An 18980-nucleotide genomic window follows, 5' to 3' on the forward strand; every position below is an offset into this window, starting at 1 on the left:
CCGATAGTTGCAATAATACAAAACAAAAGGAAAACGTCTGCCCCTTCACAATGGTCAATAACAGTGAACGGATGGTTATTAAAGTAAGGTAAAAATAAACAGAATCACACTAAGCCTGGTTAGTGTTGCCTGACTTTATATAAGTGTTTTTATAAGTGTGTGGTCGCGTTCTAGTCACTTTGCTCAGTGCTACTGCTTGTTACAACTTGTATTCGCCGATCTTGCCGGGTTGCCGAGTGGGGCCAGCTGAGAAAATAGACCAGACTCCAGCAAAGGTCAATTGTGTCTAGAGTGCGCCATCTAGTGGGATCAACTGAAATGCCGGGTATTGCAGGAAAAAGGCAAAATGAATGCGGTTTACTATAATTTGGAGAATTGCGTACCAATATTCGGCGGGTCGGATTCAAAAGCCCAACGGGCCGTATATGGCCCGCGGCCCTTAGTTTGCCCATGCCTGATTTAAAATAACACACAGTCCATATCTTGAATTTTAGATCTCATCTCGGGGCAAACATGTTCCTTTGGTTTCAAGAAATTACGAAACCAGATACAAACGCAAAAAATAAATAAAACTGATGCTGAGAAAAACTGCATGGACACAGACAAGTAGAGTGTTCCACAACCAATAGACCTAAAACTATTGTGTGAAATCTATTATTTTTCAATCTGATGTTAACAAGCAACATTCTTGCTTTCTCTGTCTTTACCACATCACCGAATAACCAGCAGGGATTCTATTTGTAATTTTAAAGCCCTGTATCACTGAGCTCAATGATTGGAATACCATTGACTCACATTGACTTGAACTGACAACAAATTAAATTCTCAACTGCAACACAGAGCATATGGCGGTAAGGTATTTAACTGGGGTTTTATGGTTGGATCCATGCAGATGAGGATATTGAAAATGTTAATAGATGCAATTCAGTGTGGTTAATGGTAATTAGGGAAAGGTTCAGGATAGAGCAAGTGGAGGTTCAAGGTGAGGTTAGAAGGAGACAAATGAAGGCTTATTGAGCACAGCTTTATTTCATGCACTGAAGAAGACATGCTTTAACAGTAGCCTGACAGGAGGGAGTGAAATAGAGTTAATCATAGGTGCAAATGGCTTTGGTAAAGTACATGTTGCCAACATCACGTTGTTTTTAATTGCCTCAAAACATGACTGAACAATTATAATGTTTTGATCATGGGCAACTCTTTAAATGTATGAACAATAAGTCTATAACGATCAGTGCTGTTTAAAGCTTCTTCAATTACCATGTGGTCACACACATTCCTCGATATAAGTAATAATAAAGTTGATTTAAGGGAATGAATGCTGTGACATGTGATGCACTGTCACCTCTTCTGCCATATTTCTGTAGGTTTTCTTATCGTCAACAAACCATAGAAAGACCCCTACCAACATCCCTCAATACTTCTGATTTCACTTCCTGTCTGCTCTCGGCTATGAAGACATTTATCTTTAAGGATTAATGGTCAAACAGTTATAGGTTTATTCAATAAAAAGTAACTTTCTAGAAGCAGTGGGTTACTGCAGTTTTAAAAAACGTTTCTCTATCAAAATGGAAGACAGCAATTGATCCACATTAATCCACGTGTGTTGCTCTACTGTGTAAAAATATATATGTGTTTATTGTCATGTCTCGTTTTCCATTTCCTGTTCTATTTTGTATTTATCTCTCGTCTTTCATTTCAGGCCCGTTTTCTTCCTCCCCTTGTTTCCACCTGTTCCCCTGATTGTTTCCACCTGTTCCCACTCACCTCATGTTTAAATAGTCCTGTCTCTCCCCTGTCCTGTGTCAGTTTGTCTTGTTTGTTTCTCTGAATGGTCGTGCCAAGCCTCAGCTCAGAAAGGATCGCTTTTCACTCCTGTCAGGTTTTGTTTCTTTTGTTAATTTTGTAGGCTTAAGTTTTTCTTAAATTCTCTTTTTGTTACGCCTAGTTTTTTCCTCTTTGTGAGCACCTTGTGTTATTTTCTGTACCTACTCTGTTAAGAGGGATTACCTGATCTGTGAAATTAAAATGATTTTTTTTTACATTCAAGACTTTGTCTCTGGGTCGTGCATTTGGGTTCATCAGTTTGTATCGAGGTCGTGACATATTTGTTGACAAAAAGAAAATGTATAACATATCACCAGTCATAGCCATTAAGGTTACACTTGTAATGTGATGGATGGATTTGTGGAAGTGGACACATGACTCTCACCCTCCCGAGCACACAGGCTCAGACAGTATCTAAACCATTATCAAAAAAGGAAGAATTCACTGTTTTTCTACCGAACGGTGCCCTAATATTTATTATAGGCCTAAGCAGTGGTAAAGTGAAAGGAGCGTGTACTCTTGACAAAGACAGCTACTTCAAGTTTTAAAAATGAGTTTTTAATAGACTATACTAATAGTCACAATGCAATTACATTTGGAAGGACTTGTGTCAAATATCAAATATGTCCACATAAATAAAGCATTGTTTTTTTTTGATTGTTTACTTAAAGTCGGCTTACATGACTCGATGGTCGTTTTTAGGTTGTGCCCATTCATGCCAGCATGAATGATCAATAACCTGATTTAGAGCCAACAAACTAAATAGTGCTTTTATTCATTTTGGTGTGTTTAATGGAAGATAAAACCTTCCAATAAAATATTCCACATCCCATAATGCTCCAGACGCCTGCTATATAATAATTCACCATTAATGCTTTGAATGAATAGGTACCTGCTGCCACCAACGTGATGGTAAACACATTGTTATACAAATTATGATGAACAATAAATAATAGAAATTGTCCAACAAAGCTTCAGTAAAAGTGTCTCAGAAAGGACACTTTGGTGAAGATGTATTAAGTATAAATATTGAATATTTTAATTAAGTCTTGGAAAACAGTGAACCCGTCCTTTAAAGATGGTGAAAGACAGAAATAGGCGGCATGACCACATCCCAGATGAATAAATCAGATCTTAAAAGTTATGGCATAAAATGGGAGTCAATGATTTATTTTAAGTGGTAAACACTACTCCCCACATACTCCATCACTTCCATCCAAGTCTGATTGTGATGTGTATGGCAGAATGACTGGGTGGGGAATACTGTAAATGTAAAGGCATCAGTGCTGGCAACCAACCTGACTGATGGTGCTCATGGCCCTCATGTAGCTTTCATTGCGTGAGCGGTATTGGGGTGAGGACAGCAGCGATTTGGGGTCGAGGAGGGTTTTGGGGTCCAGGGTATCCAGGCTTCTATTGATTGAAACCTCACTCACCGCACGAAGGTAACTGTGGCTCCTGATCTGCAGTTTGGGGGAGTGCTCCGTCGAAATCCTGACAGAGGGAAGACAGGGACTTAGAGTTAGACAAATAGACACATTTATACATAACAATACTCCATTTCAGTTAGAGAAATGGTCCCCGTCAATGTTACTTAGAAAACCACTATATTCAACCAGGGCTCATTCGGTAAGGGTTTCAGCTACTGAATTCATTCATCGACCACACTAATATAACGTTTAATCTTAGAATTGTTGTTTGCGTGCCTGTGTCCATAGGGCCTTTTTTTGAGCGCCAGCATCTTTTTTATTTTGTTTTCAATGAGAGAGCGCATGCCATCTATTAGCTGCGTATTTGTGTAATTTCTCTGAGTGAACCACCGTTTTCATCTTAACTCTCCAAGTGCTTGAAGTAAAAAATATTAAAACATTTGAGAAAAGTGCTGGTGATGTCACTTTAGGAGAAGTTTTTCATAACAAAGACTTAAAGACCACGAACAGATAATAAAATCCAAGGGGGCGAAGCTAGTCTGTCATACAACAGCAGTGATACATTGTTAAGATATCAGAGAAACAAAAACTCAGTTGGTAGAGCCACACTTAAATACTGCAAGTTAGAAAGTATGTGACCTATGAAAGTTTCAAAATGAAACATACAATCTTTGCTGAACCTAACAGACATGATGTCATTATGTTCTTCCTGAATATTTATGACTATCTCCTTGAGTGTCTTAAAGGGAAGCTGTGTATGACTAATGTAAGTGATTTTCTAAATGAACCCAGGTCATTGAAAAAGCAAACTAATATACATATATATATATATAACGTGTGGGATTTAATCATTGAATGTTTGTATCCAACTTATAATGAATAGCAATTTTGCATATTTAGAAACGCTCCCACACACTCTTCAATAATTAGGACTCTGGATTCAGCTGTACAAGCACATTCTGCACACTTTTGACTATAACATTATGGTATGTTCTCTTGAAGAACAATATCAACAATCAACAAGATAATGATATGTTACAACATTCTATTATGTGCAGTGGAGAGAAATGGGAGGTTCTCCTAAAGATAAAGGTTGTTTTGGATACACATGAATTATTTTTATAGAATTTACAGTCAAAATGTGAATTCATGCAACTTCTCAAGAATTCTTAAAATGTAATAGAAAATTGACTTTTCTTTAAAAACAAAAACTTCTGTTTAAAGATGGTGTACAGCGATTTTTGGTATCTAGTAAAAAGGCACAATGTACGGTGGCCAACAGATGCGAACGCGTCCAATGATGCCAGTATAAAAACAAAAATGTGTCAAAACATTTTCAAATGAAGAAACATCTTCTCCAACTTGACAATGCATGTGGTTTACTGAAACCACTGCATACCACTGCTCCTAGTACTGGACTCCTGGTACTATGGTTAAAAGCAGAGAACACATTTCACTGTGTGTGCTATGTGCTCTGCATGTGTGACCATTAAAGAGGGTTTCATCCCTCCCAATATTATTATTATAATGAAACGCTGCAAATACAAACACTGCAAGGAGCTCAAAACACAAAAGACACGGGGACACTGAAAAGTGACGCACACAGCTGGGACTGGAGCGCTTTGTGACGTTCGGGGATTATAAAGATGGCCAACTCTCACTGATTAATAATGGGATCACATGAGTTCTTCTGATAAATCTAAGTTAGCTAGGTAAGCTAGCCCCAAATGTCAACAAGCACTCCGGTCCCAGCTGTGTGCGTCACTTTTTAGAGTCCCCTGGTTTCCGTTGTATTCGGGGCTTCTTGCTCAAGTCCTTAAGTCCTCAAGTCCTCAAGTTGGTGAATTGTTCTAGATGCTGCGCATATGTTTTCAAGTTCATGAAGATGTTTCCTAATTAGCATGTGTTTTGGCACATTAAGTATTTTCTATATTGACATTGCTTTTTAACGTTTTTCCGAAAATGATCTGAAGCACAATGAAGTAAACATTTTTAATTTAAGATGGCAAATGCCAAATAATTGAGCTGAAGGTGCAAGGAAGCTAAGAAGCAAAGTATTTGGAACACATATAAATAACTCTGGTCATAAAGAAGGAGGACCGTTTCCGTCCAGGTTTAGTTGTATGTGTGTTGATTTAAGAAAACCCATGCATAGAGAGGGTGTGTGTGTGTGTGTGTGTGTGTGTGTGTGTGTGTGTGTGTGTGTGTGTGTGTGTGTGTGTGTGTGTGTGTGTGTGTGTGTGTGTGTGTGTGTGTGACAGAGTGAGAGGAGACGACAGAAGAAGCCGAGCGGCCGTCCCCTGACTGCTCTCTGTAATTACTATCACTATTTAGAGAGCTGTGAAAGCTTAATTAAGCAAAGGTGATATTCTGCTTCCTGCTGTAGATCAGACTGCAGATTACTCCTCTCTCTGGGGATGATTTACCCTCTCTCACTCACTCTCTCTCACACACACACACACACACACACCCCCCCCCCACACACACACACACACACACACACACACACGCACACGCACACGCACACACACACACTTTAGCAGCTCTTTATATATATATTTATAAATAATATGTATAGGCTTTTAATTCACCAAAGGCCACATATAATTAGAATCCTAATTTTTTACTTCACAATAACCATCCAAATAAAACGGTTAATGTAACGTTTTTCAAACATATTTGTAATCTTTCATTCATTTATCAAATGCTTCCTTATATACAGTGTATTGGTTAACACTAGAACCGCCAACGGGTACATTTTACCCGCAGTAGTTTTTTTAGTGTATGTAACTTTTTTTCCATAACATATTAAAGTCTCCTAGTCTGTGACTTTTCCTGAAAGTGTGTTATATAGCACCCTCTGTTGTTACAAATTGTCAATAGGAAGTCAGATTGAAAGAAATCGCGAAATAAATTGCCATTTATACCCATATCCGCCAGCGGGTAATATTTACCTCATAGAAAATGCAGCGTAAACATGACGTGTTGCTATAGCAACGCCTTTTGTCTACTGCGGTTCCTTATAGATAGAGAGATAGATAGAGAGAGATAGATAGATATATTGATAGATAGATAGATAGATATATAGTTATAGATAGTGTAACATCTAGGAGAATACAAGATCTTGGATGACTGAGCTCACGTTGAGGACGTAATGCATGTGTGCAGGTTACGTGCCAGTTGAATAAAGATGGACACTCGGAATGAGAGAAGTAGTCCGCGTCGTCTGTTTATGGAGACAATATGTCCATAGAACAGAACATTACAGATGGATCGATAGATAGTTATAGATAGATAGAGAGAGATTGAGAGATTTGTACCTAAACAAAACACAAGTCTAACACCAAGCGTTTAAATCAGCACTTGTAGCGATATTTTATACTTCATGCTATCTGCACAAACTATGTCATATGAAAAGCTGAGAGTCCACAGATTCTATTGGTATAAATGTCATCCCAGTGCGATCAAAACTCACTGTTCTGTATGATAAATAAAATAACATTGTACCTTGCAAATCAATAGCGGGTACATTTTACCCGTTGGCGGTTTTAGGTATACAGCGACCTCTGGCGGTTGTAGTGTTAAAAGTAAACCGATACAATAAATGTTTTTCTCTTTTTGGTCCACATAGCAAACTCTAATGGTAATATTGACACACAAATAAAATGAAATGCAAATCAGGCTTTCTGTCCAGGCCAAAGTTTTATTTTACTACAGGATGAGGATAACTCCATGTAGCCTTCCTTACTGACTTTTGGTGATACTGTTTACAGGTGGGCCTCTCCTGAAGCTGCTCCTCTGTCAAACCTGACCTCCTGACATTAACATTAGATAATTTCAGGTATATTTCCTACTGACTAAAGACAGAGGTTTTTAATTTAACAATCGTAATCTGGCACAAATTGCCTTCTATCAGCACCAAAGCTGACAACACACTGACAAACCTGTCCTATACGGCCGTGGAGCCTTCTGCATCTGCAAGCTTTCACTTTAGAGAACTATCTATTTAGATGATTTTAAACTAAAAGTCGGTGATCACTATTAGCTGCAGTTGCTGCAACTATCCAACAAACGTAGTATAAATAATATAAAATATTTAAATCTGTCTAGGCTGGCACTTTAGAGGTTTAAGTCTTAATGTGACTACAAATTAAGGCCCCGTCCACACGGAGACGATTTCAGTTGTATCCGCTTAAGTTCTTTATCATATAGACCAGCGGTTTTCAAAGTGTGAGGCGCGCCTACCTTGGGGGGTGCCAGAGAGCTTCAAGGGAGGCGCAGCGTGAGAAAAAAATAACGAGAAACAGTGAAATCTAGCTGGTTAATTTCAGCTAACTTTATGCGAGCGGCAACAAGCAGTGTGCGAAAAAGCACACGTCCGATCGTCCAGGACGTGTTATTTATAATATCGGACAAATACATCTTTCCATTGACGTGTCCGATGGACAAGTGACGTTTTTCGCCCATAAATGTTAGTTTCGGTTCTGCTTGTCGATTCCTAAGGAAATGCATCCCGCCGCTTTCTGTACTGTTAGACGGGGCGGGCGGGACGTGTAGCACAGTGGCAGGGTTGGGAAGCAAAACTCGGTTCCGAGTAGGAACAAATAACAATTGTCTGATCCCGGGAATAATAAGAGTTGTGAGGACAGGAGGCGAGGCCGATCCCTGCAGACCGCAGCTCTCTCTCTCTCTATGCTCCGTTTCAGCTGATCGTTGCACGGTGCAGCTCAGCGTGTCTCTCTCTCTCTCTCTCTCTCTCTCTCTCTCTCTCTCTCTCTCTCTCTTGCTACACACAGCGGCTCCGCTGCCCGTTTAATAGCCTCATCTTTGTCAAACTTTCTTATGTTCTTTCTCTAACACGTAATGAACGTTATTAAGCATTTTAGCTCCTGTGTTGTTAATATTGACCGCCATTTCCTTTATGAAGTAAAGCCTCCCTGTCTGTGTCCTCGCGCTGTCCTCACATCCCCGGACCCTCAGACTAGGAGGAGCACAGGGATGTCAGTATTGTTTATGAAGCAGGGTAAAGAAAGTAAATTATTGAAATGAAGATAGCCTACTCTTTATTTACTTTTACAAACAGTGAGCAGCTGGGCAGCTGCAGCATGTGTATTGCAGGACATGTGTTGGACAGACAGAGTGTGTGGTTGGACTCTGTCTCACAGGCAGGTTGCAGTGTAACATCAGAGAAGACTGGGACTCAGCATGATAGATTCAAACACACACACAGAGACGAGACAAGAAGAGAGAAACAGTCGAAGTAATTTCCAATGGCGTGCTCAAAAAAAAAAAAGGCAGACAGCGAAAACAGAGCATTTAATGACATTTTCTCTTACTGGACCTCTTTGGAATGCAATTGAATGCCCCTGCATTATAGCAACAACAACAACAATAATAATAATAATAATAATAATAATAATAATAATAATAACAGCAATAATAATTGGGAGGGGCGGCTGTTCTTATGTTCTCTGAGGGGAGGCTCACCTTCCTACACTTTGAAAACGGCAAGGTGCCGGTACTCAGTAAAATGCCGGTAGGCTACTCAGCCGCCGGCCGCCGGCAGCACATCATGACGCATGACAACAAATATGCCCAGCGTACCTATGATGCGCCGCAGCGATAGACTTGAGCAGAAAAGACATCACATAACGTTAGCATTTCGCAAATGTTAGCGTGGCTTAATAATAGTGCGAAAAGACAGCGGTTGTCGCAGGACAAGGATTCCCTCTCTCCTTTCCAGCTGAAAGATGGTGAGTGTACTCAGGGACGAGGAGTCATGTAACCAGTCAGGAGTCAGGCTTTACTTTCTTTGATATCCATAAAGAAAAAGTAAATCTGTTAACAGTTGTTTCATATGGATGTTGAGCGATATCCATATATCTCTTCATTTTGCTCTCAAAGTGCAACAGATTGATGCATCTAACTTCAATATTTTAAAAAAATCTTCCCGGGGGAGCACCCTAGCACGTGTCAGGTCCACTCCCCACTTATAAAAATAGTACTTTACCACTGCACCCCCTCTCATCTCAGATGCACCCTGGGTCATTTTTTTTAAGTACAGTAAGCCTATCTAAAATATACAGTAAAGCAGTGGTCACCAACCTTTTTAAGCCCAAGATCACCGACCTCGGCCTCGGTGAAAGGCGAGATACCTATTGCAGAATTGAGTGAAAAAGACGACCCAGACAGTGCTTCCAATTTGAGCCCTTTTATATAGGCTAATTGCATCTGAATTACTGTTACAATGAAGGCTCCATAATAAGCTCACGGCATATAGGCAGGGGTAAAGTGCAATTTTTTATGAGTGGGGGGCGGACCTCACCTCCTCTAGGGGGGTCCTCGCCTCCTCTAGGGGGGTCCTCACCTCCCCTAGGGGGTCCGGGGGGATGCTCCCCTGGGAAGATTTTTTTTTAAAATATTGAAGTTGAAAGCATCAATCTGGTGCACTTTGAGAGCAACATGAAGAGATCTATGGATACATCTCTCAGCACCCATATGAAACAGAACTGTAAACAGATTTACTTTTTCTTTATAATAATAATAATAATAATAATAATAATAATAATAATAGATTTAATTTCTTAGCGCTTTTACAGGTGCTCAAAGACGCTTTACAGATATAGTGAAGAGAAAAGAAAGGAACAACAAATAAATATATAGTTAAAGTTCAAGTCAAATAATACAAAAACAATCACACTTTAAAAGCCAGATTGAAGAGGTGAGATTTTGTAAGTTTTTTGAAGGTGGTGAGGTCGGTGCAGTCTCTGATGGGTTGTGGGAGTGAGTTCCAGGGGGAGGGGGCAGCAACGGAGAAGGCTCTGTCCCCCCCAGGTCCGGTGATTGATGTGGGTGGGGATGGATAGGAGGTTGGCTTCTTCTTTATGGATATTTTACAAATCACTCCCCTTTTTAAACTGTATTCTTGTTTTACTGCCATAGTATTTCATACCTGTTTTTCATTTATTCTCTTATTGTTTGTATAACTATAATGATCATATGAAGGTGTGCCACAGAAATAATCTTTTGAATAATTTGTGACAAAACCGTTCTAAACACTCAGAGAGTCCTTTAGCTCACCTGAGCCCCTCAGTCTGACAGGAGAGGACTCTCCGCAGCTTGTTGTGGAAACTGCTCCTTATGTCCGTTAGTGCAGCCAGCTAACCAGATGCTATCATCACGGTACCCGCTAGCACCGGTCCCTCTCTCTCCCTCTCTCCCCTCCCTCTCTCTCTATCACACGAAATGCGCTATCGCCACACGCACACAGAGCCGAGCTTGAATGACTCAAGCACACGTTTATTCCCATGCAACTCTCTGATTGGTCTGGTGTCTTGCCTCTGTTGCATTCACTGAACACGGGAAATTGCAGTCCTGTCGTCCTCTCTTGTGTCATGATGAGGTTCACGTAAAGCACGGTCAATGTATTATATTACTGAGATGTCTCAAATATACGTCAATCATGTAGCACCTGCTAACGGGGTGGTGGATGATAGTTTTAAATCTAAAAACGTATTTCTCAAACATTATTATTTTTATTTTATTTTTCTTTCTTGTTACTTTTTTTTTTAACGGTCCGCGATCTACCCGCACCACACTCGCGATCGACCGGTCGATCGCGATCGACTGGTTGGCGACCACTGCAGTAAAGAGACAAACCCACCAGCATTATAGGATATACTATGACTTTGAGCCAAATACTTGTTTTTGGGCTGTATAAATAAATTGACTTGAAACAGTTGCTGATTTAGAGTACTGGCACCTTTTTTATTTAAATTCAAGCACTGCTTATACGATCATTTCCTGAATCGATGACGCCATAGCCCCGCCTCTCCCCACCTCTCCTGCTCTCCCCCGCGTCACCCGCATCGTTGATGCGTTTCGCCAACAACAACAATGGCGGATCACAGGGTTGCGTTCGTGCTCCAGACGCTACTGACCATGCTAAAGATGTTAGTGCAAAATGTACAGCTCTTCTACCACAACCATCAGCAACAAGTGGACACGGAGAACTACATGAACTACATGTTGCTAAATCCACCACGGGGAATAACCAGAAGGGCAACCAGGCAACCATGGAAACCATGCTCGGGGGGTCTTATTTGCTGCTTTTGGTGTATTTTGTGGCTGAAGTACAGCGCCACTTACAGGCCCGGCATATTTACTACAGCGTCTCCAGCGGTTTCGAGCGGTTTCGTGTGGACGGACACGTTTCTTGAGCCGATTACGAGTGGAAGGAAGATTTTTTTTTAATCGACTTCGGTTCTAAATCGGTTTTGTCTCCGTTTTCGTCTCCGTGTAGACGGGACCTAAAAGCACAAGTAACCAGGTGGCTAAATGATGCATAAGTAAGTAGAATGCATATTAAAACACACAATTCATTGGACTGAGATTTAATTTGAAGAATTCTCTAATGCAGAAGACACAGGATTTCTCTCTAAATGAAATGTCCATCCGATAGGGAAATAAGTAATCATCATTAATCTAAATGTTTATGCTGGATCATTTCAGTCATAAAAAAAATATTTTTATTTCAAACAAATGGTCATTTTAAATTCTTTTTTAGCAGAGATTTAAAGATTAATCTAATGATCTAATATATAGGGAAATACTGAAAGAACTGTACGTTAATTGCGAAAAACAATTCTGCAAATAGAGTAACCTGAAAGCAATATTTCAGATAATGTATATGAATAATGAGCAGCAAGTTCACCTCTGGTTCTCACTGAAATTAGTTCAGGTTCACCACACAACGAGGCCATCTGTTTCTTAATGAGAGAATCAGACTACAGTTAGGGCACTTCCTGCTGCAGGCTGTGTGTGATTGGTCCATTTAATAGGCCCTCCAGAAAAACGCGGGCAAAAATCCTTGATTATGCGGGCTAAATTCCTTGATTATGCGGGCTAAAATCCTTGATTATGCGATTAAACACGCAGGGTTTTTATGTGATTTTATGCGGTGAAATTGCGGGAAGTTGCGAAATATGCGGAAAGTTGCAAAATATGCTAAATATGCAGGAAAAAAGAATTTAAATTTTTTTAAATATTGGGCTGTCTTATTTATTCTCTCTCACACACAACCTGCCACTGACGTTAAACCCCTTTACTATTCAATTAAACAAATTCAATGTTCATTTATTGTAAACACACACACACACTTCCCCGCCTCATTCTGTTTTCATTTACTCGCTCGTTATCTGACCGGCTTCAATCTTGTAGGCTACTCACTTCGTTTCTTGTAGCCCTCGAAAGGGTTTTGGAGGTTGATGCCTTGGTGAACGTGCGTTGTTTGGCTTTCTTGTCCGCAGCAGCAGAAAGGCCGGCTGTCACAAAACAGTCATATCTAGAGACCTCAAAAACTACTCTAGCGAGGCCTTTAACCTAGAACTGGAGAGCCTGGACTGGTCAGATGAGCTCAGTGGTACGCAAGTTGAAGAAACATGGCTTGGTTTCAAAAATAAATTCTCTGCAATACTCAATGATTTGGCCCCCCTAAGAACAACCAGGGTAAAAAATCTCGCTGAGCCGTGGATGCACTCCGGCATACTGACCGCCATGAAAACCAGAGACAAAAAATGCTCTGAGTTTCATAAAAGTCAGTCAATGATTTCCAAAAGCACGAGCAGTGAACTCCCGGCCCACGTGACTGAACTAAAAATTGAAAGAAACAGACTAAGAAATGACGTAAGCTCCATGATCAAAACTGCCAAAAAGAATTTCATCAATGTTAAAACTGAGGAAAACAAAAATAAACCCTGTGAACTTTGGAAATTACTCAATAACCAGCTTGGCTGCAGTAAAAAACTCAAAACGGGATTTTCGAACTTAAACATAAAGACAGGTAACAGGCTCATCACAGACAAACTGGACGTGGCCAAGTACTTGACATTTTTTTTCACAAACATAGCCACAACTCTTGTAAATAAATTACCCTCCCACTCAGGGCTTTTTGGAGTAGATCACATCATGACCTACTACAAAAACCTTGGGGTACGCAAAGATGATTTCAGTCTAGCAAGGGTAACATCAGCAGAGGTACTCATTAAACTGAGCGCCCTCCAACCTAACAAGGCCACTGGCCATGACAATATCCCCTCCAAATTCCTCAGAGACACAGCAACCGCCATCTCACCAGTCATAGCTCACATAATTATCCTCTCCATAAAACAGGGAAAAGTACCCAAAGACTTCAAAATTGCAAGAGTAACCCCCCTGCACAAAAAGGGCAGCAAATTGGACCCAGGCAACTACCGCCCTGTTTCTATACTTACCTCCATCTCGAAAGTCATGGAAAAAATAGTATATGAACAGGTCGAAAAGTACCTTGCGGACAAGAAACTAATCTATGAATTTCAATCTGGCTTTAGAACATCCCACTCCACTGACACATGCCTTCTTTATTTAAACGACCACATCAAACAAGAGGTGGACGAGGGCAAATACTGCGGCATGGTGATGCTGGACCTGCAAAAGGCTTTCGACACTGTCAATCACCCCATTCTGATTGACAAGCTAAAAGCAATTGGTTTTGATAAACTATCGGTGAGCTGGATGCAATCCTACCTGGAGGGGAGAGAACAGATGGTGGAGGTAAACGGTATTCTGTCCCACCCCCTCCCAGTGAGCTGTGGTGTTCCACAAGGAAGCATATTAGGTCCGTTACTGTTCCTAATTTATGCAAATGACATGTCATCAGCATGTGACTGCAACTTGTTCCTGTTCGCGGACGACTCAGCCCTGCTGGTTTCTGACAGGAGCAGATTGCAGGTTGAAAAAACCCTCAGCTCCGAGCTCGGCAGAATCTGCACCTGGCTCGCCGATAATAAATTATCATTACACCTGGGTAAAACAGAGTCCATTCTCTTCGGTTCGAAACATAATCTCAGCAAATCCGACGACTTCTCAGTTGCAGTGGGTGACATTATTGTCACAAGTAAGAAGGAAATTACATACCTAGGATCTATTTTTGAGGCAAACCTCTCCTGTGACAAAATGGCATCCAATGTAATAAAAAAAGTCAATCAAAGAACTAGAGTCCTATACCGGATCTCCTCTCTGGTAAACAAAAACACCCTGAAAACTCTGGCAGGAGCACTCATTCAAGGGTACTATGACTATGCTTGCACGTCATGGTACCATAGCACCTCCAAGGCGCTAAAAATAAAACTTCAAATATCACAAAATAAACTGGTCAGACTACTGCTTGACCTTTCATCTAGAACCCACCTCACCTCTGCCCACTTTGACAACCTAGGATGGCTTAGAGTAGACGACAGAGTACAGCTACTTGCAATGGGCCTGGTCTACAAGATACACTACACCTCTATGGTACCCATGTACATGTCAAAATTCTTCCCAAAGGTCAAGGAATACCATGATCATAACACCAGAGGGAGCTCCACAAATCATGTAAAACCCAGATTTGGCACAAAAAAGGGGGAATACACGTTTCGCAATTATGCCACATCAAGGTGGAACGCTCTTCCCACTACTGTAAAGGAAAGTAAAACTATACTTACCTTCAAAACCTCTCTTAAAGAGCACTTCGGGGGAGAGCATTGCAAAACTGGCTCCGGTAATGGTACAAATCTCAACCTGTCGTACAATGGACAGCTTCCCCCCCCATCTATGTATATACTCGCATTTTAAACTCTGTTACTAACTGTATATCTGTAGACTTGGTATGTCTTAAATGTCCGGTTAGGATGTATTAGAACGAAATCTAAAATGAAAATTGTAAATAAGCCATCTGTATGTAAAAAAACACCTGTATGTAAATTGTAAATAAGCAATCTGTATGTCAAATATGTCTTATATGTCTTAAATGATATGATGAATTGGAAATGGGGGACCCTGATGTAAACAAAACGAAAGTCTTTCTCTGGTCTGCATCCCCTTAACAATTGTATGTTTTGAGCTGTACTGTACTGTACCCAATATACAAGCTGTTAATAAACTTTTCAATCAATCAATCAATCAAGCATTTTCGAATGTTTGAATGAATCAAAGTGGGTCGTCACCGTCGATTTTCTCTTATGCTCCAACACACAGTTGCACGGGGTGCAGAATAGTTTCTCCCCACTTTTTGCCCGGTCTTTAGTAGAAATGTTCGTCGGTAAATGAGATGGATTAGATATTTTCATCTTGGTGTTTTCTCTATCGTGTGAGCTCCACACGTTCACTCTATACAGTGTTGTTTACATTCTGTGATGCGCGAGCTGATGACGTCACGTCAAGACGAGTTAACCTTTTTTTTTCTCAACTTTGTGTGGAAAAATGCAGGGATTATGCGGCCTTTTGATAAATATGCGGCCTTTTAAAAATCTGCGCCATTTTGCTGATTATGCGGTAAATTCTGCGATTACAGAATCGCGTTTTTCTGGAGGGTCTAATTTAATTCATGAACTCATAGCCGATGTTTTCCAGACCAATTCTATCAAATGCTGCTTCTCAAACAATGTATACATTTTTTTAGGAAATTCAATCAGCAGTATTATATGAACCCTTCTAATATTTGCAAACTCTTTACAAACAACAGTCTGTGTGGATTTTCACTCCGTCACTTTGATTACAGACATCTACAAACCTCTGTGATTATTATGAAGACACAGTAGAGACTTTTCCTGATAAGGCTATATGATGTAAAACACAGAAATAAGAGTAAACCTTTCTGATATTTATTTGCCTGTCAGTATCACGGCTGTCAGTGTCTGTGACCTCACCAGCAGAATCTCAAAGTGCTTTGAGCCTTTTAAGTGACCTTCAGTTGGCTAAATTGAAACAAAAATGCAGGTAGAAAATGTGCTAATTGTTTGTCCTTTTCAAATATACACGTAGTCTTTATATTTGCAAAAACAAATTTCCCTAAAACGACTACATAATAGACCAGTCCTACCATTCAAACATACTGTAGGTAGCATGGATAGCATACCATGTTCATACAAGTTTACATTGTTTCAATCATTCAACCTAATTTAAACTTGGGATGAGGGTAAGAATAGTCTGACAAAGAGGTCTGAGAGTGATGTTAAATATTTCTGCACAATGCTACTTTTTAACAAAACTGCAAACATATTCCACATTTAAACTCTAATATATGCGCAATGAGTCTTGAAAATAATGATCACACCACCAACTGCAGATAAAAACTTAAGTAAAGAGCCTGTCTTGAAAATGTAAGAAGTAGAAAGTGCAGGTATTTGTATTAAAAATGTAAGGAATAAAGTACAATGTTGATACCAGAAAAATCTACTTCAGTACAGTAACAAAGTATTTGTAATTAACTGCTTCCAACCTCTGGTTCTGACCATGCAGTTTTGCCTTGCCTTGTCTGAATCAAGTATTTAAATAAAAGCCGTTTATGTTGGGCATATGTGTTCTGCATTTGGTTCCATCTTTTTACAACCTAGATCCTCTTTCAGTGTTGAACAATTACACACCAAAGCAAATGTATTGTATGTGTAAACCTGCTTGGTATTAAACCTGATGCTGACAATGGGAAAAGGACACAGAGTGAAACCTTACTTGAGAGTGGTCATCTCGGTGAGGGAGGGCTGTGTGGCCTTCAGGTAGCTGGCCCGGCGGGCCTGCACCTTGGGGAGGGGCTTGGTGAGACTTTCCTCAGAGTCTCCGCTGTCGTCCTCTGCCATGGCTTTGACGTAGCTGCCGCTCCTCATCCTCCGACACGGGATGTCGTCCTCCTTCCCCAGCGGAGAGAAGCCGCTCCACTCGTCCTGAGGGACCTGCGGCCCGGGTGCAAAGGTCAGAGAAACACAGTCAGAGTCCACTCCATTGCTGTCGGAGTCCCAGCCACCAAACTGGCTAGCTAAACTGTCCTGATGGTACATGGAAGCTACAGAAACAGAGCTAACATGCTGTACAACAACACACACGATACACAGCTAGTATCCACAGACTGGACTAAACTGATGGCTGGCATTTCTTTGAATCCACCACTCTTTCACACTCATGCATCCGTGCACAGCGTTCACACCGATGTGGTGCAGGCTGTCGGCTCATTAGCACGAACAGTTTGTGAATGTGCTTGAGTCAGGAGGAAATTTCTCTCTGGCTAATTCATACATCTGCTATTCAGGAGCTCAGAACTGTGTCAATACAAGAGCACAGGATGTGTGTGAGCATTCATGTGTGTGTGTGTGTGTGTGTGTGTGTGTGTGTGTGTGTGTGTGTGTGTGTGTGTGTGTGTGTGTGTGTGTGTGTGTGTGTGTGTGTGTGTGTGTGTGTGTGTGTGTGTGTGTGTGTGTGTGTGTGTGTGTGTGTGTGTGTGTGTGTGTGTGTGTGTGTGTGTGTGTGTGTGTGTGTGTGTGTGTGTGTGTGTGTGTGTGTGTGTGTGTGTGTGTGTGTGTGTGTGGTATGTCTGCACTGATCTGACCCCAGGGCCCCTTTGGTAATTGAGAAATAAAGTATTTGGTAACATACTGACTGGTTTGACTGACAATATTGCACAAAGATAAATTGATGAACTGAACAAAATTCTAAAAATCTAAAAAATAACATACAGATATGTGGTGCATGAATGAGTCCTAATACACAGAAATTAGTTAGCATTTTAAAACTTCTGGTTCCATAGTCTCGCAGTCAACATCTTATTGAATTTGTTTTGGTAAGATGACTGAAATAAGTTCTGGGGTTATTGACATAGTATATGTCAGTAAATACTCCAGTGGTGGTTTACATCCCAACAAAGATTCTATGTATCATAATAACAGCGGTTGCTACATGAGAAGTACATTAGCGGCCTTTAGCTTAGTGGTGGTGATGCGCAGCCATGTGACCGTCATGATGTTGTGACGTCATGACCGTTCAAAAAAGTGGTGTTAATATGTGGACATTATCCTGCTAAATAAAACGTTTAAGTATCATGACAAAGACCTTCTGCAAATTGCTTTCTGTGGAGGGAACACTCGTGATGCTAACTTCAGGGACAGCCTCCCACAATACAACATCACTGCACCACTCTATAACATTCACATTTTAAAGAACAAACAATTGAAGCAAATAGATGTAATAGTTTGTTAAAGGTCCCATGTCATGGCCATTTCTACTGATCATAATTCCATTTTTGAGGTCTACTAGAATAGATTTATATTGTGCAATTGTCCAAACTCACATTGGTTTCTCATAAAGAATCTCTGTATAGTATGTGTATTCACTCTCGGTCCTAAACGCCTTGTTGGAGCTCCTGCCCCCCCCCCCCCCCCTCCCTGTGAGCCCACTGTGCTCTGATTGGTCAGCTCGCCCACTCTGTTCTGATGAGTCCACCCACCGTTACAGCGGAACATCAGTGATTATGTGTTACAATGGCGTTAGCAACCAGAAAATTACACCAGAAAATGACAAACAGATGAGAATGCTGCGTGGTGTCTGGGTGCCGTGTTGGAGGGACGTTGCGTGGCTCGCTGATGTGAGGAGCGGACAGTGTGAGCTGGGTTAAATTCCTGCTTGCTGCGTGAGGTCTGCGAGACATCGAGACATCGCAAATGGATGCGGGAAGGGGGGGTGCTGAGGGGGCAGCACCCCCATCTGCGTGGTTCCACTAGCACCCGAACCCCCCCCCCCCCCTCCCCAGCGCGTCACAGTTTCGCCGCTGAGAGAGTGTGTGTGTGGAGCTCCACGGAGGTCCATTTGTGTATGGTCACGTCACTGTACCCAGGAAGAAAAAGAGAAATCTCCAACGAGGCGTTCTGGGGCAGCATAGACAGG

General features: G+C 41.1%; 1 protein-coding gene across 2 annotated transcripts in view; it reads right to left on the reverse strand.

Annotated features, from left to right (window-relative positions):
• Positions 1 to 18980, reverse strand: part of LOC307020585 (disks large-associated protein 1-like) — a 261124-nt gene that overhangs the window by 85388 nt on the left and 156756 nt on the right. For both annotated transcript variants that reach the window (XM_079652039.1, XM_079652040.1), the window contains exons 4-5: positions 16782 to 16999; positions 3126 to 3321 (exon numbers count right to left, since the gene is read on the reverse strand). In XM_079652039.1, coding sequence (XP_079508165.1) covers positions 3126 to 3321; positions 16782 to 16999 — 414 coding nt within the window. The remainder of the gene's footprint in view (positions 1 to 3125; positions 3322 to 16781; positions 17000 to 18980) is intronic.

Source organism: Notothenia rossii (assembly GCF_949606895.1).
Source record: "Notothenia rossii genome assembly, chromosome: 9".
Taxonomy (NCBI): Eukaryota; Metazoa; Chordata; class Actinopteri; order Perciformes; family Nototheniidae; genus Notothenia; species Notothenia rossii.